At 42.6% G+C, this 26,423-nt stretch overlaps 1 protein-coding gene across 1 annotated transcript; it reads right to left on the minus strand.

The window, feature by feature from the left end:
- Nucleotides 1-24,683: 24,683 nt before the first annotated feature.
- Nucleotides 24,684-26,423, minus strand: LOC126707134 (uncharacterized). Its single transcript, XM_050406735.1, has 2 exons — nt 25,706-26,423; nt 24,684-25,162 (listed from the first exon to the last, which is right to left on the minus strand). The coding sequence occupies exons 1-2, from the start codon at nt 26,421-26,423 to the stop codon at nt 24,684-24,686; spliced, it is 1,197 nt and encodes a 398-aa protein (XP_050262692.1).

A 26,423-nucleotide genomic window follows, 5' to 3' on the forward strand; every position in this document is an offset into this window, starting at 1 on the left:
GTAAAAAGGCCCAAACAATATGATTTGTAGAGCGTGGGTGTAAAGAACTGGGCTAACTTTTGTATATAATAAAAAGATACAATCTCTCGTATATTGAAAGCTTAAGGTTGGCACAACGATCGTTTTTCCTAGGTAATCGGTGCAGTTCTGTTTACTCTCTTTTTGCTCTTTTTCTTTGTCTTTGTTTTTCTTTCTCTTTCTTTTTTTGTTCCGATCCTCTCTTTTGCATATTCTTCTTTCAGTTTATATACCACCCTTTGCCTTCCATCCTCACCGCACACGTGTAGGTTGGGTTCGGAGGATTTCTTTCTGTCCCATCCAACACCTCCTGGAACTTCCTATGGGCAGCTGTAAGGCTGCCTCCTTACTGTTCAGGTATCACCTCCACATTAATGCGGCCAGAGAGTTGGTTGAGAAGTCATTAATGCGGAGGCAGCTGTGGTTACAGATATTTGTTTATCTTTTCCCTTTTACCCTTGGTCTGTGATCCTATCTGTATTGGTGACATAATTCCGAGGCCCGGCTGCCACAAGACCGCACCCTGCTTGTCCTTGGACGCACAGTGCCGAGGAGTATGGCGTCCTCGGATGAATACAGCACCTCACCCTCGTGATATTGACTACCACCCCCTTCAGCAATTACCTTATGACCGGACTTGGCCTCCTCGGACGGATATGCATCCTCGGATGGGCCACAGGCCCAACAATCCTGACCTTAATGGACCTATTGATCGAATGGCCTCCCACAATAGCCCCTAAAAATCCTACTTTTCGACTCCTCGGGAGAGAAGGTGGATTTTGACGTCATAAACCCGTACTTATGCGTGTTTCGGGGCATGCCCTTGACGCTTCAACATCCCGATTTTGGCAGCATTAAATTTTGACAACGCCCCTGTCTCCTATGTTCGACGGTGAGATCTAAATCAAACGGCAGAAGGCTTCCCTTGTTTTGTGAGCGGGAATTTCACCGCTCACAATCCTCACATGACTATAAAGGCGTTCCCTAATTAAACCTGTACTTTACTTTCGATGATGGTTCTAGAGCTCATACATTGACCCTGCCTTTCTCCATCCTTCGTTATTCTCCTGGTGACTACAAATAATCGTATGTTGTCCGAGGTCCTTCATTTGAACCTGTAAGTTCTCTTGAAGTTTTTACCACTTTCGTTTCAAACCCAATAGTCCTTTCTACTAAGTTTTTTAGAAAAATGGGGAAACAAAAGAATCAATTTCGATGTCTCGTTGAGTCCGAGGAAGGTATTAGAAACTTTAGCTCTAAGTATAAAATTCCCCCAACGGTAGGGATAAGGTATGCAGCCCAAGGGGAGTGGGTTGATTCCAAGCAAACTGGGGAAGTAGTTATCCCCATGATCGCCTTTATAGAGGGCAGGATGACCATCCTCATGGGTAGTATTACTAGGAGTTATCTCAACTTCTTTAGGCTATCCCCCACCCAGTGTGCTCCAAATATGTTTAGGGTCTTGGGAAGCATAGACGCTCTGAATAGGAGAATGAACCTAAAGCTAACCCATCATGACGTGAATTGGGTGTACAACCTTCATCGCTTAGCTGACCAGGGATATTATCTCAAATCGAGATACCCTGAAGTAAGGCTAATTCAGTGCCTCCCCACCTCAAATAAGAACCTAAAGGAGGATTTCCTTATTCTCTCTAGGGAATGGCATGATGGTTTGCCCTGTCCGACAGTGAAGGGAACACCAGGTGGGCGCGTAATCATAGATCTATACTATTTAGTTCGTGAACACATTTCGTTCACTTTTTCCTTTTTTATTATTTTTGACTCCTACAATTTTAACTCTAGAATCAACGGTTTTGCAGATAGACGCTACACGAAGCCCAATCTCAGGTTGGTCAATAAGGCGAGCCTAGATAAGTTATTGAAGGCTGAAATATACGTGAATGAGGCTGACGGTCAGCTCCGGATAGCACACTTAATTCTCGGCTATACCCCCCTTTCTTTTGCTTTTCAAGCACCGAAGTGTGTGATTAGAGCACGCGATCCTCGGCTTCACCGTATCAGTGTTGCCTACGAAGGGTTCATTGTTCTAGAGGGTATTCCGCATCCCTAGTACACATCTCGCGTAGAGCCGCTTTTCGTAGCCAGCGTCTCGGTGGGAACTTCTTCACCCTCACCTTCCCTCAGGAAAAAGGGAATAAAAATGGGAAGGAAAAAGGAAAGAGGTTGGGAAACCGTTGTAACAGTATCTGAGTCCTCGGACGATTTCGGGATTTTTGATCAACCCACAAGCCCTGAGGAAGACCCTGACGAGATGGGGATACAAAGAAAACCCCAGAAAAGCTTGCTGGAGCTGATGGAAGGTCAGCCGGGAAAGAATGTACCTGCAAAAACAATACCATCCCAGGCTTCATCTCTTCCAGCTAGGTCTCCTCCTCCTGCTCCTCGCCACCCTCCTCGGTCATCTCCATAACCAGCGCTTCCCAACGCTGCTGAGCAGAAAAGGCGCAGAGAACAGAAGGGCAAGGAGGTGGCGGATATGAGCAAGTCTCGTCCCATTCGAGAGGAGGATGTCCAACGAGCTGCAAAGCAGCAGAAAACTAAGCACCAAGCCCCGCGAGGCCAAGAGAAATCTGATTCCCCACATCCTGAGCCACAAGCATGGTTGCCAGTACCTATGCACGGTGGGGAGCCCTTGCAAGATGATGCCTCTATAAGGGACTTTAACGGCGGCATTGGGTGTCACGTAGCCTCGGCCATTGAGGAAGCCTTATTGCTCCCGAAAGACATGACCGAAATAAAGAATATGAGGAATAATGAACTCATCCTCGACAACAAACGATATTTGGGCATGGTGAGAAGCTGTCTTTTATCCTGTTTCATTCTATGACTGTTACTCACTAATATGCACTTTTCATTGACTATAATGTTAACCCCCCCTTTTTATTTTTTATTTTTTTTACAGATCATCCAAAATACTTTCAAACTAGACAAGATGCTCAATGCCTGTTCCGATCAGCTAGATGGCGAAAGGAAAAGACGGGCAACGACTGTACAGACCTTGTCCAAATCTGAGCAGGACTTGGCCGACGCAAGGAAAAAACTACAGGTCGAAGAGTAAGCTCGCAAGAACGCCGAGTCGACATCAGAAGGCTACCAGAAGCAGGCCGAGGAACAAGCAAGGCTTCTGCGCGAGGCGAATGTCGAACTAAAGAAGACTCAAGAGTAAGTTCTAGCTCTTAAGAAGCACCTGGAGGAAACTCAGAAGCTAAGGGAGCGAGCGGAAAAGTCCAAAGAGTAAGCCGAGAAAGCGAAAATCAACGCCGAACAGGCAATGAACGAAACTGAGCAGAGAGGCTACGAAGTTGGTATAGCTGAAACTGAGAAGGCTTTGAGAGCCGAGGTTTCGGAGGTATGTCGTATTTACTGTGCAAGAACCTGGAACGAGGCTCTTAACCGTGCTAGGGTTGAAGCCTCATCTGAGTTACGCAGGCCAGAGAACGTGTTCTATCTAGCGGCGATACGCCCCTCGGTTCTTCAACCCCATCAGGCTGATGCTCCTTCTCTAGTTATTAACCTAAACGAGGAGGTTTTGCCTCGCAATTCTTCTCCTCGCGGCCAACCGGAACCAGCTAAGGAGGGAGTTGCCCCTCCAGGAGCTTTCCCAGACAAGACTACCACCGCTTCGGAGGCAGAGACGGCCTCCCAGGTTTTTTAAAGGGAATTGGACTCCACAGTTCTACCAACTGGGGGCATTACCAAAGCCAAAGATGGAATCACAACTTCGGAGGCAGACCTACCCGCTAGCCAGAACCCACAGGTCCAGTTGAAATCAAAAGAGTAGAACCTGTTTTGTAACTTAATTAGACACTTAGTAGAGGACTTCTTTGCTCATTTTCTTTTCGCTCTTGCGACTCTATGTTATCTTTGCACCCGTTCACTTTGTCATTGTAATTTTGGATGGGTTCATTTCAACCACCTTCTTAATTGTACGCTAACTTGCGTCCAAAGATCTCCCTCTGACTCCTCAATGAATGTTACCGGGCATTATTTGCCGTCAAGTTTATGATTAGTAGATCTATCACAACTCTGTTACTGTTCAATAATTCAATACACAACATAGGAGGTTAATTTCTACCAAGTTTACGGTCCGAGGACCTGGCATAGCTTAGTTTCTATTTAACCTTTCAATATAAATCATAGGACGTTAATTTCCACTAAGTTTGCGATTCGAGGACCTGGCATAGCTTAGTTTCTATTTAACATTTCAATATAAATTGTAGGACGTTAATTTCCACTAAGTTTGCGATCCGAGGACCTGGCATAGCTTAGTTTCTGTTTAACATTTCAATATAGATCATAGGACGTTAATTTCCACTAAGTTTGCGATCCGAGGACCTGACATAGCTTCGTTTCTGTTTAACATTTCAATATAAATTGTAGGACGTTAATTTCCACTAAGTTTGCGATCCGAGGACCTGGCATAACTTAGTTTCTGTTTAACATTTCAATATAGATCATAGGACGTTAATTTCCACTAAGTTTGCGATCCGAGGACCTGGCATAGCTTAGTTTCTGTTTAACATTTCAATATAAATCATAGGACGTTAAATTCCACTAAGTTTGCGATCCGAGGACCTGACATAGCTTAGTTTCTGTTTAACATTTCAATATAGATCATAGGACGTTAATTTCCACTAAGTTTGCGATCCGAGGACCTGGCATAGCTTAGTTTCTGTTTAACATTTCAATATAGATCATAGGACGTTAATTTCCACTAAGTTTGCGATCCGAGGACGTGGCATAACTTAGTTTCTGTTTAACATTTCAATATAGATCATAGGACGTTAATTTTCACTAAGTTTGCGATCCGAGGACCTGGCATAACTTAGTTTCTGTTTAACATTTCAATATAGATCATAGGGCGTTAATTTCCACTAAGTTTGTGATCCGAGGACCTGGCATAGCTTAGTTTCTGTTTAACATTTCAATATAGATCATAGGGCATTAATTTCCACTAAGTTTGCGATCCGAGGACCTGGCATAGCTTAGTTTCTGTTTAACATTTCAATATAAATCATAGGACGTTAATTTCCACTAAGTTTGCGATCCGAGGACCTGGCATAGTTTAGGACGTTAATTTCCACTAAGTTTGCGATCCGAGGACCTGGCATAGCTTAGTTTCTATTTAACATTTCAATATACAATATAGGATGCAGGAGTACAGGATATATGGTTGACGTAAGTTAAATGAAAATATTTGAATTGAAACACTTTTATTAATAATACCTCTTAAGATTATTTACATTCCAAGGATGGAGTACAGGTTTTTCATCTAGGTCCTCTAGATAGTAGGCTCCTATTCCTGCTACAAAAGTGATCCGATATGGCCCCTCCCAATTAGGTCCCAGTTTTCCCCAATTTGGATTCTTAGTGGCCCCCAGGACTTTTCTCAGCACCAGATCTCTTATGGCTAACGGCCTCATCCTCACATTACTATCATAGCCCTGCTTGAGTTTATGTTGGTAGTAAGCTAGTCGAACCATCGCACTCTCCCTTCGTTCTTCAATCAGGTCCAAACTTTTCTCCAACATCGCATCATTGCTACCCGAAAAGAATGTACTGGTCCTTAACGTTGGGAATCCAGTTTCCAGGGGAATGACGGCCTCGGCCCCATAGGTCATGGAAAAGGGAGTTTCCCCCGTTGAGCGTCGGGGTGTTGTCCGATACGTCCAAAGCACATGTGGCAGTTCGTCCACCCACTTTCCTTTAGCGTCATCCAGCCTCTTCTTAAGCCCATTGACTATCACTTTGTTAACAGCCTCAGCTTGCCCATTGCCTTGTGGATAAGCCGGAGTGGAATATATGTTTCTTATGCCCAGTTCTGAACAATATTCCCTAAAGGCATTGCTATCGAATTGGAGTCCATTATCTGAGACAAGAGTTCGGGGAATTCCAAATCGTGTAACAATGTTCCTCCAAACAAACCTCTTCACATCTGCGTCCCTGATGTTCGCCAAGGGCTCAGCTTCAACCCATTTAGTGAAGTAGTCTGTGCCAACCAACAGGTACTTCTTGTTTCCTATGGCTTTAGGAAAAGGGCCGACAATATCCAGCCCCCACTACGCAAAAGGCCACGGGCTAGAGAGAGGGTTAAGAACTCCTCCCGGTTGGTGGATATTCGGAGCATATCTCTGACACTGATCGCATTTCTTAACGTACTCCTGTGCTTCCCTCCGCATATTTGGCCACCAATAACCCTGTATGAGGGCTCGACATGATAGAGACCTTCCCCCTGTATGGCTCCCACAAATGCCCTCATGTAATTCCTCCAGTATCGACTCTGCTGTCTCAGGAGGCACACAGAGCAGGTATGGCCCCGAAAAGGACCGTTTGTATAACTTTTTATCCTCGGATAACCAGTACCGAGGAGCCCTCCTTCGTATTTTCTCTGCTTCCACCTTATCGTCGGGCAATATGTCACTTTCAAGGAATTTTAATATGGGATTCATCCAGTTTGACGACGGATTAGTTTGTCTGATTTGGCAAACCTCCTTTTCTGGTGAGGTCGGGGTACACAGGTCTTCGACGATAATCATCCGAGGAAAATTTCATACTGAGGAGGTGGCAAGGGTCGCCAAGGAATCAGCATGGGTGTTTTCACCTCGAGGAATATGCAACAAGTCAAAAGATTCGAACTTTGTTTGTAGACTCCTAACCCGGTCCAGATACCCTTGCATCCTCGGGTCTCGGGCCTCCAATTCGCCTCTCACCTGGCCGACTACCAACCTTGAGTCTGAGAATAACTTCACTGCCTTTCCGCCCATTTTATGGACCATACTCATTCCCATTATCAAAGCTTCGTATTTTGATTCATTGTTAGTAGCTGAGAACCCTAGTCTTAACAACTTCTCGATGATGACCTCTTTGGGGGATATTAACACCAATCCCAATCCTGATCCCCGCTGGTTTGCGGCCCCATCCACGTATACTTTCCATAAAGATTCTCCTTGTGCGGATATTAGGCCAACCGATTTTTCATCCATGTGATCTTGATTCATGTTAACTTCCTTTGGGCACTCAGCAAATTCAACCACCAGATCAGCAAGGACTTGACCCTTCACAGAGGTGCGAGGCATGTATTTGACATCAAAAGCGCCCAAAATCGTGCCCCACTTGGCAATTCTTCCGGTGTAGTCAGCACTTCTGAGTATGGACTTAAGAGGCAGTTGGGTCAAGATAACCACAGTGTGGGCTTGAAAATAGTACGGAAGTTTGCGTGTTGCATGGACTACCGCCAGTACGGCCTTTTCTAATGACAGATATCTCATCTCGGCTTCATGGAGGGATTTACTTACATAATAAACCGGCCTTTGGACGCCATTGTCTTCTCGTATCAAGACGAAACTAACTGCATGAGGGGCTACTGCCAAATAAGCATACAACACCTCATCCACTTCAGGGCTAGACATGATAGGCGGCCTGGACAAGTAATCTTTCAACTGCTGGAACGCTTCAGCACACTCCGCGATCCATTCAAATCCCTGCCACTTATGTAACAGGCGGAAAAAAGGACGACACCTCTCAGCCGACCTGGAGATGAACCGATTCAACGCGGCAGTCATCCCAGTCAGTTTCTGCACCTCTTTTGGATTTCGAGGTGCTTGCAAATCGTTAATGGCCCTAATCTGGTCTGGATTCACCTCAATTCCTCTATGGGTCACCATGCACCCCAAGAATTTCCCGGAACCTACACCAAAGGAGCACTTCGAAGCATTCAAGCGCAACTTGTGTTCTATAAGTATCCCGAAGATACTTGTGAGGTCTTCCACGTGTTCGGACACTACTTTACTTTTCATAACCATATCATCGATATAAACTTCAATATTTCTACCCAGTTGTGGTTCAAACATTTTCGTCATCATGCGTTGGTAGGTGGATCCAGCGTTTTTCAAGCCGAAGGGCATCACCTTGTAATGGTAATTCCCAATCGGGGTCACAAAAGCAGTGTTTTCCTGATCGTCGACGGCGAGCGATATTTGGTGATACCCTTGAAAGCCATCCAAGAAACTCATCCTGGGGTGACCCACAGTCGCATCCACCAGCTGGTCGATCTTCGGCATAGGAAATGGATCCTTGGAGCAGGCCTTATTAAGATCTATGAAGTCCACGCATACGCGCCATTTTCTAGTCTTCTTTTTTACTACCACCGTGTTGGCTAACCATTGAGGGTAAAAAACTTCCTTGATAGCCCCTGCCTGCTTAAGCTTGGCAACTTCACTTCTAACCGCCTCGGCATGCTCCTTCGATGGTCGCCGAGGAGGTTGTCTCCTGGGCATAACGGCAGGGTTCACGTTTAGTCGGTGACAAATGAAATTCGGGTCCACCCCTGGGGCTTCATACGGGTCCCATGCAAAAACGTCCACATTGGCCCGGAGGAATTCCAGCAAACTCGCTTTCTCTAGCAAAGGCAACTTGGCCCCAATCTGGAAGAATTTTTCTGAATCATCAGCAACAGCTACCTTCTCCAAATCTTCACACTCTACCCCATTGGCTAGCACGTCTAAGCCTGATACTGGGGACTTTAATTGCTATAACTCATTGTCGGCCGTAGCCGAGGTTTCTGCTTTTGGCCGATGCTGTATAGCCGCTACTAGGCATTGCCGAGCAGCCGCTTGACTCCCTACTATTTCCAGCACTTGGTCTCCGGATGGGTACTTCACCTTCTGATGTAGAGTGGACGAAACCGCTTTAAGGGTGTGAAGCCAAGGTCTGCCCACAATAGCCGTGTACGGAGAAAAAACATCTACGACAATAAAGTCCACCTCCACCACATCCGTACCTGACTGCACGGGCAACCTGATTAGCCCCATGGGAGTGACCAACCTTCCCTCAAAACTTACTAGAGGGGAATTATAGGTTGTTAAGTTCTCTGGTTTCAAACCTAGCCCTTTGTACAAATCTGGATACATCATATCCACAGCACTTCCCTGATCAACCAACACTCTTCTGACATCGTACCCGTTAATCCTCAACATTACCACCAAAGCATCCTCATGGGGCTGTATGGTTCCATCCATATCCTCATCTGAAAAGCCCAAAATCAGGGGGACACGCCTCTTGGCTCTCTTCAATGCTTGAGAGTGATCCTCGGCCGGGGATCGGGACACCAACAGCACTCTGGAGGGGCATGATCCAGTCCTTCCCGGGGCCGCAAAGATAACGTTAATCGTACCCAGGGGGAGCCTTGATGAAGAGTCCCTACGCACCTCGGAACCTGCTTGGCTCGCCCTTCCACTAGAGTGATGCAAGAGTTGCTTTAATTTCCCTTCACGGACCAACTGTTCCAAGTGGTCCCATAAATTCCTGTAGTTGTCCGTTGTGTGCCCATGGTCCTGATGATAATGGCAATACAAACTCGGGTTGCGTTTCCTAGGCTCTCCCGCCATCTTGTTCGGCCATTTGAAGAATGGCTCGTTCTTTATCTTCTCTAAAACCTGCTGAACGGGCTCCCGAAATACTGCATTAACAACCTGGGCGTCCGCTGAGCCCGACTGACCAACAAAGTCCCTCCTTGGTCGGCTGTTATTATAACGGTCCGACCTGAAATCCCTCCTTTCCTGAGGGATCACCTTGGCCTTTCCTTTCCCCTGAAGTTGATCTTCCTCTACCCTTCTGTACTTATCTATTCTGTCCATCAGCTGGCGCACACTAGTGATAGGTTTACCCGTCAAGGATTTCCTCAAATCGTGATCAGTTGGGAGACCAGCTTTGAAAGTGGTTATAGCCACAGGATCATTCTTTCCTTCTATTTCGTTAAACATTTCCCAGTACCTATCCGAGTAATTCTTGAGAGTTTCCCCCTCTCGCATAGACAAAGTCAACAAGGATCCCAAAGGTCGAGGAGTTCTGCTGCACGTAATAAAGCGAGCACCGAAAGCCCTAGTCAGTGTTTTGAAAGATCCAACAGAATTAGCCCTTAAGCCATTGAACCACCTCATCGCCGTCGGACCCAAACTTGATGGGAAAATCCTGCACATCAAAGCATCATCCCTGGAGTAAATAGCCATCTTCTGACTGTAATAGCTTACATGTTCCACCGGATCTGAATGACCATCATATAGAGAAAACGTAGGCTGATTGAACCGCCGAGGATGGGTAGCGTCGTCTATGTTTCTCATAAAGGGTGACTTGGAAATTTGACTCAGGGCTTTGTTCATGGCATCGTTTCCCAAGCCCCTGCTAGTTGGACTTCTACGCCTACGTCGATGGCGATGCTCCTCTTCATAGGAGAAAGTCTCGCTTTGCGGAGTTCTCGATCTCCGCCTGTAACTAGTTCCATCCGACTCCCCAGATGATGGTTCGGAGCAAGGTGGGGAACGTTCCCGCCGTGCATGGCGCAACTCTCTCTTCAAGTCTGCAATCTCACGTTGCAGATTCCCATCATGCCTCGCGTGGGAGACGTGACTCTTCCCCCGTGAGTGGCTCTTGGTGGTATGAGTTGTACGTACACTCCCCTCCCGGCCTTCTCTCCGTTCGGGACTCCTTCGAGGACCACCATGCTGAGAGCCCCTTGACTCCGCCTGATGCAGGTTGACATCCTCCTGATGCGGTCCCACCGCGGGGTGAGGTGGACCCATTTCTTCCATCGGAAACGTTGCAACGGAAGTCCTTTAAGCTAACACAAGCTCTTCCCACAGACGGCGCCATTTGTAAGGACGCGATTCGTAACGACCCGTAACAGTGTTGGGTTCGTACGTAAAAAGGCCCAAACAATATGATTTGTAGAGCGTGGGTGTAAAGAACTGGGTTAACTTTTGTATATAGTAAAAAGATACAATCTCTCGTATATTGAAAGCTTAAGGTTGGCACAACGATAGTTTTTCCTAGGTAATCGGTGCAGTTCTTTTTACTCTCTTTTTGCTCTTTTTCTTTGTCTTTGTTTTTCTTTCTCTTTCTTTTTTTGTTCCGATCCTCTCTTTTGCATATTCTTCTTTCAGTTTATATACCACCCTTTACCTTCCATCCTCACCGCACACGTGTAGGTTGGGTTCGGAGGATTTCTTTCTGTTCCATCCAGCACCTCCTGGAACTTCCTATGGGCAGCTGTAAGGCTGCCTCCTTACTGTTCAGGTATCACCTCCACATTAATGCGGCCAGAGAGTTGGTTGAGAAGTCATTAATGCGGAGACAGCTGTGGTTATAGATATTTGTTTATCTTTTCCCTTTTACCCTTGGTCTATGATCCTATCTGTATTGGTGACATAATTCCGAAGCCCGGCTGCCACAAGACCGCACCCTGCTCGTCCTCGGACACACAGTGCCGAGGAGTATGGCGTCCTCGGATGAATACAGCACCTCACCCTCGTGATATTGACTACCACCCCCTTCAGCAATTACCTTATGACCGGACTTGGCCTCCTCGGACAGATATGCATCCTCGGATGGGCCACAAGCCCAACAATCCTGACCTTAATGGACCTATTGATCGAATGGCCTCCCACAGGTATCAATGTGCAAGGAAAGTTGTTGGGCGAAATTCAAGATTATGTTGAAATGAGAATATCTTATGTCACTAAAATACAATGTTTTTGCCAACTTTCATAACATTTATAAAATTAAGCATGTAAAGGTAATTTAGGTTTAAGACTTGGAGGTTTAGCAAAAAATGGTTTAAGACTTGGATATATCTATATATAAAACAATTTGGAATTGCGAACGCAAAATGAAATTAATGCAAATATCACTTGGATGGTTATAAAAAAGAAAAAGGACAAATAATAAAATAATAAAAGATGGAAGAGAGTTTCGGTCATGATTAAGAAAATAAGAGGAAAACATAATATTGTATGAAAAAGAAAAAGGTAGGGATGGCAATTTATATCCGACTCGCGGATACCCGACCCTAATGGGTCGGATTTTACCTGGCCAGATAAATTATAGGGTCAAGTATTGGTTTAAAAAAAAACCTCGAAACGGGTCTGAGTCAGGTATGGGTTTTTGCAAAAACCCAGCCCGAATCCGAACCCGAACCCAACCCGTTTATATATAAGTTAAAAATATTAAAATACCCCCATATATATATAAGTTAAATAAAAAAATAAAAAAAATAAAAAAACCCTAACCCCATGTTCTCATTTCACTCACTCAACTACATATCTCTTTCTCCTCTCCCACTCTTACTCAGTCACTCCTTCTCATCACCCCCAACCTCCGATCTGTCACCGCCAGCATGAACATCTGTCACCGCCGACCATCACTTGCACCTCCAGCCACCTCGCTTCCTCCATGTGTCTCCACCGGACCACCTCGTTCTCTATCTTTTTTTTTTCTTTTTTTTTTGGGTTCATTTTGTCTCAATCATGTGAGTTTTTTGTGTTTATGTTAGGATTTGTGTTTGTGTTTGTGATTTTGAAAGGGAAAATCATAAATCTAAAATTTTTGTGTTTGTGTTTGTGTGTTTGTGTTTGTGATTTTGAATGGGAAAATCATAAATCTAAATTTGTGTTTGTGTTTGTGATTTTGAATAGGAAAATTATAAATTTGAATTTTTTGTGTTTGTGTTTGTGTTAGGATTTGTGTTTCTTTTTGTGATTTTGAAAGGGAAAATCATAAATCTTTCATCATTGTTCATCCATGATTTCCTGGTGGGTCTTTTTATTTTTCAAGTTTTCAATTTCATTCATTGATTGTCTTTGCCAATCCTCAAATCTTTATTATTTTTCAACAATTTTTGTATGTGGGTATTTCATTCTTTGATTTTATCTACCTAAGTATAGTAGTATACTCCTGCTAGTATAAAAAAAAAAAAAAAATAAATAAAATTTTATGTTTTCCCAGATTCAAGCCTTGAATCTAGCAAACACATTTTCAAAAATAATGAATCTGGGCAAACATTTTTCAAAGATTGGTCAATAGTCTTGCTTGATCTTGATACATGAGTAGACTTGTGCCTATATATCTCATCACGTTTTTTTTCTTTTTTCAAAGAGCTTTACAAATGTCAATCTCGAAAAGAGATTTTGAGCTGAAAAAGTCATCGCACATATTAGTTTTTGACTAGGAAAAAGGGAAAGTGACTTGTATTAAAATGTATGGTGCCAAAGTTAAAGGCTCAATTGTCAAAGTTCTTTCAAAATGTTTATGGCATCGCTTCTCAAAATTTTGAATTTTTATTATCAAAAGTATGAAAAATGGAAGCCAAATGAAAAGCTTTCAATCAATTGTAATCATATTGGTGAGAGGTCATATATGTTCATTTCCACAAGTGGGATAAGTCACTTGACTTTGTACTAGTTGGGTATGACTTGATTGAATTGATTATTAAAGTTTCATACTACACTATAGACTAGTTCATATTTGATCCACACACACAACACACAAGTTTAATGTTCAATGAATGCTTATTCCATTTGTATGATTGTACGTGTTCAAATGTGATGTGTATACTCAATTGCTTATTGATCAAATCCAAAAAGATTTTTTGAGTATTTTATATGTTTTTGAAAGTGTTTTTATGCTTTTGTGTGTTTAGAGTTTTTTGTACAAATTGTCTATTTCTTATTTTTATCAAAAAACTATTTCAGAGGCATTTTCGCAAGTAAGTCGCGAGTTAGCTCTTCCTGCGAAAATAAGGATGGCAAAAAATCAAAAAACACTGAAATTCAGATAGATAGTTTTGCGACTATTTTGCGAGAAATAGCTATCCGCGAAAACTGATGAGTGCTTCAGTGGCATTTTTGTGAGTAACTTCGCAAGACGCTTACCTGTGAAAAGTGCGTTTTTGCAGTTTTTAAAGGCAAACAGTGACAGTTTTTCAAAAATATTGTTTTTGCCTCCTCCGAGCCTCTCTCAACCCAAAACACATTTTCTCTCAAAACTCACCCAAAACTCAAGATCAATCACTTCTAAAACTCTTCTAATGTATGTTTCATTATCTTTTTACTTTTGACTCCATAGATTAAGCCTTAGATTCTATGATTTCTAAGGTTGGGTATATTTTTGAAAATATTAGGAAAACTTAATTTCTTGCAAATTTTTTTGATTTTTTTGATTGGGCTGTGTCCCATTTTGTTTGTTTGTGTTTGTGTTGGCCCCAAGTGACATTTTAACATGTATTTAGGCAAGATTTCATCATGTTCATGCACTGTTTTACATGTTAGTAGTGTGTATGCATACTATGTGTTTGATAAAATGCCTAAATGACATTTTGTTGTTGTTTTGGACTCCGATGAGTACTAAACTTTGGGGATTACCATGTTTTTACATTCTTAACATGTTTTAAACTTTGATTGTGTGTTTTACACACTTTGCCCCATGCATGCTCTATCATGTCTTGATCATGCATCACATATGTACACTACATGCACACTTGATGCACATACTTGGTTACTGGACATGTTTTGCACTTCTCATGCTAAATAAGTATTGTTACATGTTTAGCGCTTAAAACATGATACGGTGACATTAGACTTTATGTTTTTATGTTCTTTTTAGGACTTTTGTTGTTTATGGACTAACTTGGAACTAATTAGGTTTGTTTCCTTGTTTCTGTTTTTGTCCTTGTTTCTTTGTTGTGTGACTGTTCTTTTTGTAGATGTATCGTCGTTCCTCTCATGATAAAGAACATGTGATTGACCTCACGTCATCCCCTATGTCAAAGAGGACCCGACATTCGTCCGATGACTTCAGCATCTAGAGATTCAAGACTCTTTTGGATTCTCAAACTTTCTCTAGCATCTTTGTGAATGCACCTATTATGGTGGAAAAGATTGTGCAGTTTGACACCCTTGGATCCACTTTTATCCCTAAGATTTTTGTGGATAAAGATTGGGCATACCTGTTCAGAAACATTGAGGATCCTATTGATGAATTGGTTAAGGAGTTCTACTCGAATGCTAGGTTCACCGGAGCTAAACTGAAGTGTTGAGTTCGAGGAAAGAATTTTATCATCACTCCAGACTATCTTGCAAAGATCCTTCACATCAATCGTCCGACAAATGTGGACATCTCTCCATACGATGACAGACTTGCTCCAGTGACAGATATTCTTGACATTCTAGAAGCTGATCATGAGGTCTCAGCCAAAGGCACATCCATTGGAACTGCGAAGTTTGGACTAGAATTGAAGACTCTCACATTTATCATGTTTTTCATCCACTGACCAACACTGGATTCATCAATCTTGGAAGAGCACAATTTTTGTGTGATCTCATCACAGGAGCCCAAATTGACATTTATACTCATATTTTCCAAACTATGGGGAAAACAGCAGGACGATCAATGGCACGGATATGTCTTCCTTTTTGCAGTCTTATCATGAAAATCATGGTACCTAAAGGTGTTCGTCCACCAAAAGATGGAACTATCTTACTTCGTCAACGCCCAATATCCCTGGTGTCTCTCCAAATGAGCAAAAGTCACTCTTCTGCTGAATGGGAAAAGCAAAGTCTCTCCAAAACACCAAAGAGTGAATCTTTCCCACATGCCACTCCTTCCAGTCATCGCTTAGCTGCTCCCACTACCCCCGGGCATCTCGAGATTGTATTTCCTCACACTCTTGAGCTGCAGTCTACTAGCACTCAGCCGGGACCATCTAGTTCTCATTCCGACAGGTTCACTACCTTGGTTGAAGGTTTACATGATCATATATTTGGTCTTGCTAATTTCATATACTCTACCAACAACCAAGTTCAAATGCATATGGCAACCATTGAGACACAGTTGGATGACATTCAACGCAAGCTAGAGGAAAACACTTAGCTATTCGTACCAAAAAGGGGGAGAGCATCCCAGTACATGGATTTTTGGATATAGCATATAGTAAGGAGGAGAGTCTCACATGAAAGGTGAAAGGAGGTGTGCATATTGAAAGGGGGAGTTTTTATGGGCACAAAAGGAGGAAGTTGACCTACAGTCACAGACAATTTTGGATAGTCTAACCATTGTTTGGCTAGTCTAGTTTACAATTTATTAGTTTACTTTTTAAGTTTTTATAACTTATGGATATTTACATTGCTTTCTTTTAAAGCTTTCAAGTACTTTAGTTTAAAACTCATTTTTTCTTTAGTATGGTTTGTGTAACTTAGTTTTTATAGCCATTTTTTATGCTTATTGTTTTCCATTGCTTTTAGCTTTAGTTTCTTTAATGCATCATGCTTGTTGGACATGCAATTGATTTTAGCATTGCTTTTAATTGCATTGCATGTCCGGATGATCATTTACTAGATAAATGTTCATTGTAGTCATTCCTTAATGACTGTTCATGTTTGATCAAGTTACGCTTCATAGCTTATATCTTGCTTAATATCTTGATCGCATTTTACTTGCTCCTATACATAGCTTGTGTTCTACTTATCATGAGCTTAATGAAAGTTTCTTTTATGTGCGAGTGTTTCAGGATACAAGTGTATACGGTGCAAGTGCTTCACAGCTTCTAGAATTAGGTGTGAGTGAGTTTTGTCTATATTCCCAAACTCACGTTTTAGTCTAGATTCTATTTAGGGGTTTTGTCACAGAATAGCCAACGGGGGAGATTGTAAAGTTGTGATTTACAACTATTTTGTGTTGGCTTTAATTCCATGCCAAATTTTATTGTAATTATATTCAATCATTTATCCCTGTTTTTATGTGGTTTTAATTGTAAAGGATGAGTGTGAGAGAGTGTGAAGACTCAAGCTTAAAATGAAGAACAAGTGGATTTCGCGAGAAGTTATCCTGTGAAATAGCCATGTGTAGAGCACATGACTGGAAGGCAAAGAGTCATGTCAACCTGGAGATTTTGCGAGTGTCTCGCAGGCGAGTAAGGCCTTCTCGTGAAATACTCGTGAAACATTCTGCTTGACTAATTTGTCATGTTTATTTTACCAAGTCTTTACCCACACTATATATACTCTCATTACCCACATATTGTAAGGAGTGCTTTTTAGAGAGAAAACCCTAGAAATACACTTGAGAGTTAGAGATTGTTATACCTATAATCATCTATACATTTTCTCATGGTTTTCCTCTACTTCTACCTCTCCATATCTAAATCCTTGAGAGGTTGATAGTCCAAACACTTACCACACCCAATCTGAGTGTTAAGTGAGATTTTGGTGTTGTTGGGAAGTATTGGAAGGAGCAATTCATTGGCGGATGCAATTGGGCTAAATTACGGGATCCGGAAAAGTTAGAGAAGACAAGGTTCCGAGAAGCCAGTTGGTAGCAGGTGCTTAGAGAGCTCAAGTACATTGGATAAACTAGGCTCAGAGGGTTACTCCAACTTTATTCTCTAGTAGATCGATTACTGCTTGGAGGGCAATGGAAATGTTTTTCGCCGAGTTCTTCGATTTCCTCTTTGTGAGAGTGCCTTTTTTTGTGACACTCAGGCCTAAGGATCCCGGGCCTAATAAGTTGTGGTTTGATGGACCGGGTTTTGATTCACCGCAGCTAACAGGCTGTTTAAGAATCAAGTAATGCATAGGGCATACTTCCTACAATACATGTAAATGACAAGTAAGGATATTCGTATTGAAAGATATATCAAAATAGCAAGGTAAATGCGGAGAACAGAATCAACAAAAAACACAAAATAACGTTATAAGGATCCTTAAATTAGTGAGACATATTTCATTAAGATTTTCTTTGTTATGGTTACAGTATGCTCACTAAGACGTGATACAAGGTTCAAGCAAGCTAAAAAATTACAGTCTTGAATGACTATTCCAACCTTCAAGACTTGCAAAATTTGATTCTTTTTGAATTCGAGTATGTGCAATAATAGCTTTTACAGGATACCGGGAAGCAATGTTACTAACTTTCCCTTCGTTTTCTCTTCTTTTACAGAATTTTATCGATAGTTTTTCACCTCTCAAATCTCTCCCTTTTCTTCGTAACCTCTCCCTCCTTTTATAGTGATATTCTAGAATCCCAGGGGAACCATTGGTTTCCCTGTTTTGTCTTATGGTTAACAGAGCATGTACCGTGCCCATCACTCAGCAGGTTCTATTCTTTGTTTTTCACTCTTCCCTTCTTTTCAACTTTGATTCCTTTGAAAGTCCATGGCTGGTTACCTATTTCGGGATGTGCTGAGGTCATGCCTTTCTCGATCTCACCGTTTGGCAATTCTCCCTTTTTGCCTTTTTTCCCAGCTGGGCAAAATCCCATCCTGCTGGTTTGAAAGTCGTCCATTGCCATTCCCCTTTTCGTACTTCTCCATTCTGGTTCCCCGAGGCGCTTCCCACTTGCGCCATGAGAAGTCGCTGGTTATTTCCTCTTTTTTTTTGTTGGGTCTTTTGGCGCTTGTGGCTTTTACTCTGTTTCTTATTTTCTTTTTTGTCCTTTTCTTTCGAACTGTCTTAATATTCTTTTGACTGTGCTTATGCGCCTGGAAGGATCCGCACCTCTTGGTGGTTGTTGAGGATCCTGGCTATTTTTCTTTAATCTCTTGCCGTGGGTTTCTTTTCCTTCTTGATGGTTCTTCTTTTTTCTTTGGGCTTCAAGCCTCTTGGGTCTGCCATTTCTTCTCTTTCGTGGTCCACTTGCACCTGCTTCCTTGGGCTTGGCTTATTTTCTTTTGGGCTTGGCTCACTTCTTTGGGCTTGGGCACTGTGATCTTTTTTAGACCTAACATTTAGCCCCCCGAGCTCGTGGGTTGCTTGAAGCCCACGCGTGAGTAATTTAGGGTTTCTTAGATTTTCGTAGGATCTTCTTTTAATTACCCTTGGGTTCCCTTCTTTCTTACTTAGGATCTCGGCCTTTCTTGCTGCTTTTTTGGTCACCTTAGTCCTTTATTGTGTGTCGTGTTCTCTCATTTTACAGTTTCCTCTTTGCATGGGACGTGGCAATTGAGTATTTGGAGTAAAATTCCTTTACCCACCTTTCTCGTTTCCCATAACTTCCATTAATAACCGCTAATTAATCTCTTCTTCAAAATTAAATTTTGTGGCAACTGGCGCGTCTTTCCATACACTGTCTTCTCCAACTGCTCTTTGCGCCTTTATTGCGGCCGTTTCACATTATCACTTTGCTTCTCTGAGTCTTTCATTCTTGGGTCTCTTTTTTCTCTCTGTTATTCCTGTCTTCCCTTTTTCGTTCTTTCAATCCCTTTTTCTTCTCATTATTTGCATTGTTCCAATGGCTTCTTCTTCTTACCGAAAAAGAAGAGAGCGCACCCCAAGCCCTTTTGAGGGCGAAGGTTCTTCTAGTTCCGCTCCAAGTGATTCTCACGAAGTTACTGAATGTCCAGCCTTCCCTTTATGGGACCCCTGGTACTTTCCCAGTCCGTTTTTTCCTCAGGTATCTCATGGCGAGGCTCCTCCGTCTCCTCATGCCTAGATGTTTTCTGGCCAAGCGGGTTTTGCTGGTTCCGCCCAAGTTCCAGACCCTAGAGAGATTTTTGACCTTCAGATTAGACAAGGAATTCGAGAGGCGATGCCTATCTTTTTTGATTTTGTTCCAGGAAAAATCCAAGGCTGGCCCATTTGGGTAGACAAGGAACTGTCTGATGTGGAGTTTGTGGGTCGCCTAGAGCGTGCTGGTATCCTAAAAGTGGTGGCAATTTCCAGAAATCTTGAGGGTTTCAGAGATGCCAAGGGGCTTAGGCATCTGGTACGCCGTTAGTGCCCTTCCCTTCATACTTTTTTCTTTTCTGTTAGTGAGTTGACGATTACCCTAGAGGATGTGGTTAATAACTTCCTTCTCCCGGTGTTTGGTGATGAGAGTCCCTTTGATATTAACCTTTCTGAAGAGGATCTTATGATGGAAGATAAGTTGTTTGGCCATTTTGGCGGTCGTACTGCCTCTCCCGGTAGTAAGCCGGCTAGAATGGGGAGATGGGTGATGACCCTTTCCCGTGAGAAGAATAAGGAAGTTAGGTGGGTTGGCTTTCTGGTATTTTGGCTTAGCAAGTTCTTGTTCAGCGAGTTCCCTGGGTACGGTGTTAAGTCTTCCTTTTTTCTGTTAGCGATCAAGTTGGCTTGAGGTACCCAATATCCTTTAGCCCCTCTGTTTTTGGGCCATGTTTATTCTCAATTGGATCAGCTTCATGGAGATGAGGCCGAGAGTGATTCTTGTTATGTGATTACCTCGTCTTTTCACTGTGCTATTCTTCAGATTTTCATGTGGGACCGTTCTGTAGCCACTTTGGTTAAATGTAGAAATTTGAAGTTTGTAAAGGATAAATTCCAAGGATCCCCTGACATAGTGAAGGGTCTTTGTGGTAATTTGACTGATGTTTTTCCCATTATTTTTCGTTGGATTAGCTTGAAAGGTGGTGGCCTCAATCTTGTTAAGTTATTTGATCAAGCAGGGAACTTACGTTGGAGATCTCCCCGTGAGTTTGGTCTTGACTTTGCATGTGATTCTGTGTTGTCTTCCTTTTTATCTTCTACAGGTAATACTTTTGACTTGCATCATGGTGATGAGGGCAATCTGGCTTATCTTGCTTGCATTAGCCCCTCTTGGCTTCCTGTGCCTTCTTTGAGTGGTCCAAGATATACCCATTATTCAGCACACCGGGTGCTCCGGCAGTTTGGTTTTGACCAAGAAATTCCTCCAATTTTTAAGGACATAGTGCCGTCCCTTCCTTCTTTGGATCCTTTCTTGAGGCTACAGGCCTTTTCTTATTGGTCATAGAGGAGCCCCCAATTTGCAGTACCTAACTCCCAGAGAAGAGTTTTTGCTTCTAGTGGCTATACTGGTTATTGGAGAAGAATACAAAAGTCTTTTGTCGATTATGTTGGCTCTAGTTTAGTTTGGGAAACCCCAAGTCTTAGTATTGCCTCTTCTTCGACATCCAATAGGCATTTATCCCTACCTACTGTTGGAATTGTTTCTGCTGCTGTAAGCAGCAAGACTGGGTTTGCAGAATGGCATGCCTCCAGGGGAGGTTGGGTGACTTATGCACAAGATTTTCCTGGAACTTGGTTGGGTTGCAGTCTCATTATTGATATTTCCTTCAGAGTACCTATTAAGAAAGGTGCAGTGGAGACAATAGGTGCTGCTACCGCTTCGAGTAAAGGCAAGGATGTCAGGCCGGAAAAGACGAAAACAGTTGATGTTGAGGAAAGTACAGAGGGTGTGAAGACTGGTCCTGAGACGAAAAGAAGAAAAACTGGGAAGTCTCAGATACATTTGGTATCCCAGGAAGACAAGGAGGTTGGGCAACCTTTGGCTTCAAGGACCCGGAAGAAGACCAAGGTAGAGTCTTCTTTTTCCCAGGTTCCTATGACTTCTTCAGTCCATGGTTCTTTAGGATCCTCTGATTTTGTATCCTAGCCCCCCTTAGGACCTTCTGGGCGTACTCGTAGTAAGCAAAAGACCTCTAAAGAATCTGTAGAGAGAGAGAAAGGCAAGACCTCTTTCCTTCTTCTTTCTTTTTCATTTGTTTATATTGTTGCAGTTACTTCCTCTTTTTTAGCTGACGAGTGATTGTTTCCTTTGCAGTCCAAACGCAAATCTGATTTCAAGAAGGGCAAAAGTCAATCATCTGGTGATGATGTGGTATGTATTTCCCTTGTTCATGCTTCTCCGTTTGCTTTGGTATCACCCCGTTGTCTTCACTTATTACTGTTTCCCTCTTTTTTTTTCTTTTTTCTTTTTCTTTAGGTGGAGGTGTCCCCTCCTATGACAGGCAAAGTTCTGGAAGAAGAAGCTGTTACAGCCCTTTCTATTGCATTTCCTGTCATGGAGGAGGAGCCCCTTAGTGGTGGTCTAGCTAAGGAGACTGGGCAACTGATGCAGGGTGCCCAGGCTTCTTAGGATCCCGAAACTTCTAAGATCCCTGCATCTCAAAGTCCTCAGCTTGAGCGTACTCCTAGTCCCATCAGAACCGTGTTTCCTCAAACATTGTCAGTTAAAGAGACTTTGGAAGGCACACTTTTATCCAAACAAACAAGTGAGCCGTATTTCCTTTTAAAATAGTGTTTCATCTCTATTTCTCTTTGTTCCCCCCTTTTTTTGTGTTTCTTCTTTCCTTTCTCCTTTTAGGTCAAGCCAGTGTGAGGTCTGCTTCTAGTGTTGCCTCTTCCTTAGAATCAGAAAACTCAGAAGGTGAGTGAGAATTGTTCCACTGTGTTTTTTTTTTCTTTCTTTCTTTCCCTACCCTCTTCTCTTTTTCTTCTTCCATGACGAAGCCCCCTGCATCTCTTCCTTCCTTTAGCCATTTCGCCACAGGTTTTTCACCATTTCTTCAACTTGCTTTATGTCCTTTCCCAGAATCTTCGAGGAAATCAAAGGATCAGGAGGAAGAGGCTCTGCTTCAAGAAGCTGGTATTGGTTCGCTCTTCTTTTCTTTTTCTTTTTATTTTTTGTCACTCCTTTTTTTTTTTTTTTTTAAGACTAAATCTGTTCTTCCTTTCTCTTTTCTTTTGCGAATGTTGATACAGGCCTTAGAGATTCTGAGCCTGCTATTCCTGAGGGAATTGTGAGATTTGTTCAAATTGCTGATCTTTAGTCAAAACAAAAGGATGCAAGTTTTCCAGTCTCTGCAGGCGGGGACACAGTGATGGGGGATGCTCTGGGAATGGCTGCCCCAGATCTTGATTCAAGGCTTTCCTCCTTCCTAGCTTGTTTTGATCTTATGGAGTTCAACAACCTTCCTGCCAGCCACTTCTACTCTTTTGGGTTCTCTTATGGCAGCTTCCTGCGTTTCTCTGTGCCTGTTGAAGGCCTGCCACTGTTAGAAAGTTTGCTTAAGAGTCACGGAGACTTCACCAGTGGTTTTAGGGGAGACATTTTTTTAGGTAATATTTTGATGGAGTTGCTATGTGCTGTGCTGGTTTCGTTGAGGGATTCTTCTGTGGACTCTTTATCTGAAGAAAAGCTTTTGGAGTGGAGAAGGTGGTCCAAGACCTTCTAGAGGCCAAGTTCAGTTTGTCTTTTTTGCTGGATCACTTGCGCCTGTTGGCCCGCATGCTGTTTCAGAGGCAAACCTCCAGGAGCATAGATGCTGAGATTGCTTTTGCTGAGGAAACTTTGGCTCGTGCTCACAAGACTTTGCAAGATTTGAAGGTCAAGCGGCAGAGGATTCTTTCTTCTTCAACTATGCCTGTCATTCCTCCAGATGGCTCCTTGTTGGCCAGCCTCATTCCTTAGCTTTCTTCCCTTTTTAGATCCGTATAAACAATTTGGGGTTGTATAAGTTTCTATTTTTTTTTTCTTTTGAACATTGCTCTTTTTTTTTTTAGCTCTGTGTTTGTATTTCAAGACTGCTTCTAATTTCTTAGTATGTGGATCTGCTTTTCTCTTTGATACATTGCCCTCTTTTTTGATACATTTTTTTTTTTTGATACGTGACTTTTCTCTTTTCTTTCCTGAGTCCTAGACCAAGGTTCCTATAGGCTTCACTGTAAGTTTTGGACCAGATACCCAGTGGTTACTTTGTTGTGCAGGTACTAAACTGGGTACACTGGGTATCTTTTCCTTCTTTCTTTTTTTTGTATGTATATTTTTTGAGATACGGTTCTAGTTCATGAACTTTGACAGGTTCCCCTTTTTTGCCAAGTGCTAGGCTAGGTATCTTGGGCATATTACTTTTGCCTGTGATCCTAGACCTATACGCTTGAAACTATCTGTGGGGTATTTGGAATTATCTGTGAGGTGGATCCTGGGCCATGTGTAAAAGGGTATTACATACCTTTTTTTTTTTTTTTTTTTTACTCATGTATCCTCCCTTAATTCTGTCCAAACTTGGACTTTGCAGTATTTAAAAACTCAAATATTGAAGAAAAATGAACTTCATTAAAATATGGTCATCTTTTAAGGAATATAGAGAAAATCATTTAATATAGTATTGACCACAGAGTGTCAATCTATCATAGGTTCCTAAACAAAATCATTTAGGTAAGAATTCATGACAAAAGCTAAGAGAAACAATAAGAGAAAAACAAAAACACTTAGCGGGTTGTGAAGCTGGCAAAAGGATCCTAACGTGCTGAGATCCCTTCGTCCTTATGCGTAGTATTGTTTTAACCATTTCCCGTTTATGGGTTCTGTCATGACTATCCCATCTTCCTTGGTAAGGTAGTAATACCTACTTTCATGGGCTGCACTGATGATGTAGGGTCCTTCCCATTTTGGGGTGAACTTGGAGGATCCTGGTAGGTTCCTCCTTACGTGCTCCGCCATCCTTAGTACCAATTGCCCTTTAGTGAACATCCTTGGGCGTACTGCTTGTGCATATGCTCTAGTCATTCTTTGCTGGTACCTCTAGCTTCTTTTCTTGGTTAGCTCTCTTTCTTCTTCTACCATTTCCAGATCTGCCAGTCTTCTTTCATTGTTTACGTCCCCATTTTCTTCTTGGCTTTCTTCAAGGACTACCCTTGGTGTAGGAATAACTAATTCCACGGGGCTGATAGCTTCTGTTCCATAGACTAGGGAAAATGGCGAGAATCCTGTGGCTGTCTTTACAGAGCTTCTACATGCCCAGAGTATATTTGCCAAATGATCACTCAATTTCCCTCCATATTCATGCTTCATCTTCTTAAGGATCTTTAACATCACCCTATTGTTGGCCTCAGCTTGGTTATTTCCTTGTGGGTAGTATGGGGTAGACCTCCCATGTTTGATGTGATACGCTTTAGTTAACCCTTTCATGTCTTTGTTTATGAATGGGTCCTATTGTCACTGATAAATCTTCTAGGGATCCCGAACCTTGTAATGTTATATTTTCGAATAAAGTTTGCTACGGCTGCTCCAGTTGCCTTTTTCAAAGGGATGGCCTCTATCTATTTTGTAAAGTACTTGGTGGCTACCAAGATCCATATGTAACCATTGGATGGAGGGCTTATAGGCCCTGTGAGATCAAGCCCCCAAGTGTGAAAAGGCCATAGTGTCATCATATCCTGTAGAACATTTAGGTGAGTGTGAATTGCATCTCCCAGGACTTGGCAGGCGTAGTATGTTTTGACTAGCTCCTCAGAGTCACTTTTCATTGTTGGCCAGTAGTATCCTAACAACAATAATTGCTTGTACAGCCTTCTTTTCCCCGGGTGACTCTCACAATCACTAGATTGAACTTCCCTGACTACTTCTCTAGCTTCTTTTGGTCCTAGGCACCTTAGGGGATCCTCATTGTATCCTTGTTTGAATAAGATGTCGTTTTGCAGGAAATACCTATCCGCTAGTTTCTTGAGTTGGTGGGCTAGTGTCCTGTCAGTTGGCAGGATCCCCTTAGCCAGGTATTCTATGAATGGAACTCGCCAATCTTCTACAACAAACACAACATAGCTTTCTTCCTTATCTATCGCCAGTCGACACTCCTGACATTTTCCTTGTATAATTGTTGCCTCCTTGTTCATATTTGGCTAATAATACCCCATGCGTTGCATCCTTCTATATAGGCTGATCTTTTTTGCAACTCCACAGACTTGGGTATGCAATTCTTTTAACTTCAGCTTTCCTTTTTTCTCGTTGATACACCTGGACAAGATTCCACCTGGCAGCCTTCTATACAATTCCCCTTCTATCTGAGTGTAATCCTTTAGTTCTTTGATGTTCCCTCCAAGTCCTGCCTTTTTCATATTTTCTTTGACTTCGATCCTTACAATAGAATGTTCCTGCCTTCCTATTTTTATTAGCGTGTCCCTCCCTTTGAATGGTATTTGGGACCCTAGAGTGGCGAGTGCATCAGCAAACCTGTTTTCACTTCTTTGAGTGTATTCTATGCTAAAGGTCTGGAATTCCAGCTCCAGCCTTTGTGCCCAAGTTCTGTAGGCTGCTAAGCTTTGTTCCCGTAACGCGAAGTCACCTTTCACTTGGGAAACTACAAGATTGGAATCTCCCAACACTCTCATATGCTTTACTCCTATACTGAGTGCTATAGTCAGCCCGGTTAAGTACGCCTCATATTCTGCTGCGTTATTAGAGCACAAGAAACCATGCTTGAAAGACAAGGGTATGGTGTCCCCATTTTCACAGCTTAGTACGATTCCTACCCCATTTGAAGTTGTCGTAGCTGACCTGTCAAACTTCATGGTCCATTTCTTTCCTGGGATCTCTGTTACTGCCACCTCACCAGGGATTTCTTCACTTAGTGGGCCTTCCTCCTTTCCCGGGAATTGAGCCAGCAGATCTGCTATGGCCTGACTTTTGACAGTTTTGGGAGTTCTGATGCCTATATCATATTGAGAGAGCAAGACTAGCCATTGTGCTATTCTTCCCGTGAGAAGGGGCTGGTGTAGGAGTGCCTTTATGGGGTGGGACTTGGTCACCAAAAGGATTTGATGAGTTGAGAAGTACCTTTTTAGCCTTTGGGACGCGTAGATGATTACTAGGCAGGCTTTCTCTATTATGGGGTACCTGGTCTCGATATACTTGAGTGTCCTGCTTACATAGTAAATAGGCTGCTTATTCCCCTGGTTGTCTTCCTGTGCCAGCAAAGCTCCTATTGCCTGGGAATTTGATGCTAAGTATAACAACAGAAGTCGCCCACGTACTGGTACTTCGAGGGTGGGCAAATGATTCAT

Source organism: Quercus robur, chromosome 11 (assembly GCF_932294415.1).
Source record: "Quercus robur chromosome 11, dhQueRobu3.1, whole genome shotgun sequence".
NCBI lineage: Eukaryota > Viridiplantae > Streptophyta > Magnoliopsida > Fagales > Fagaceae > Quercus > Quercus robur.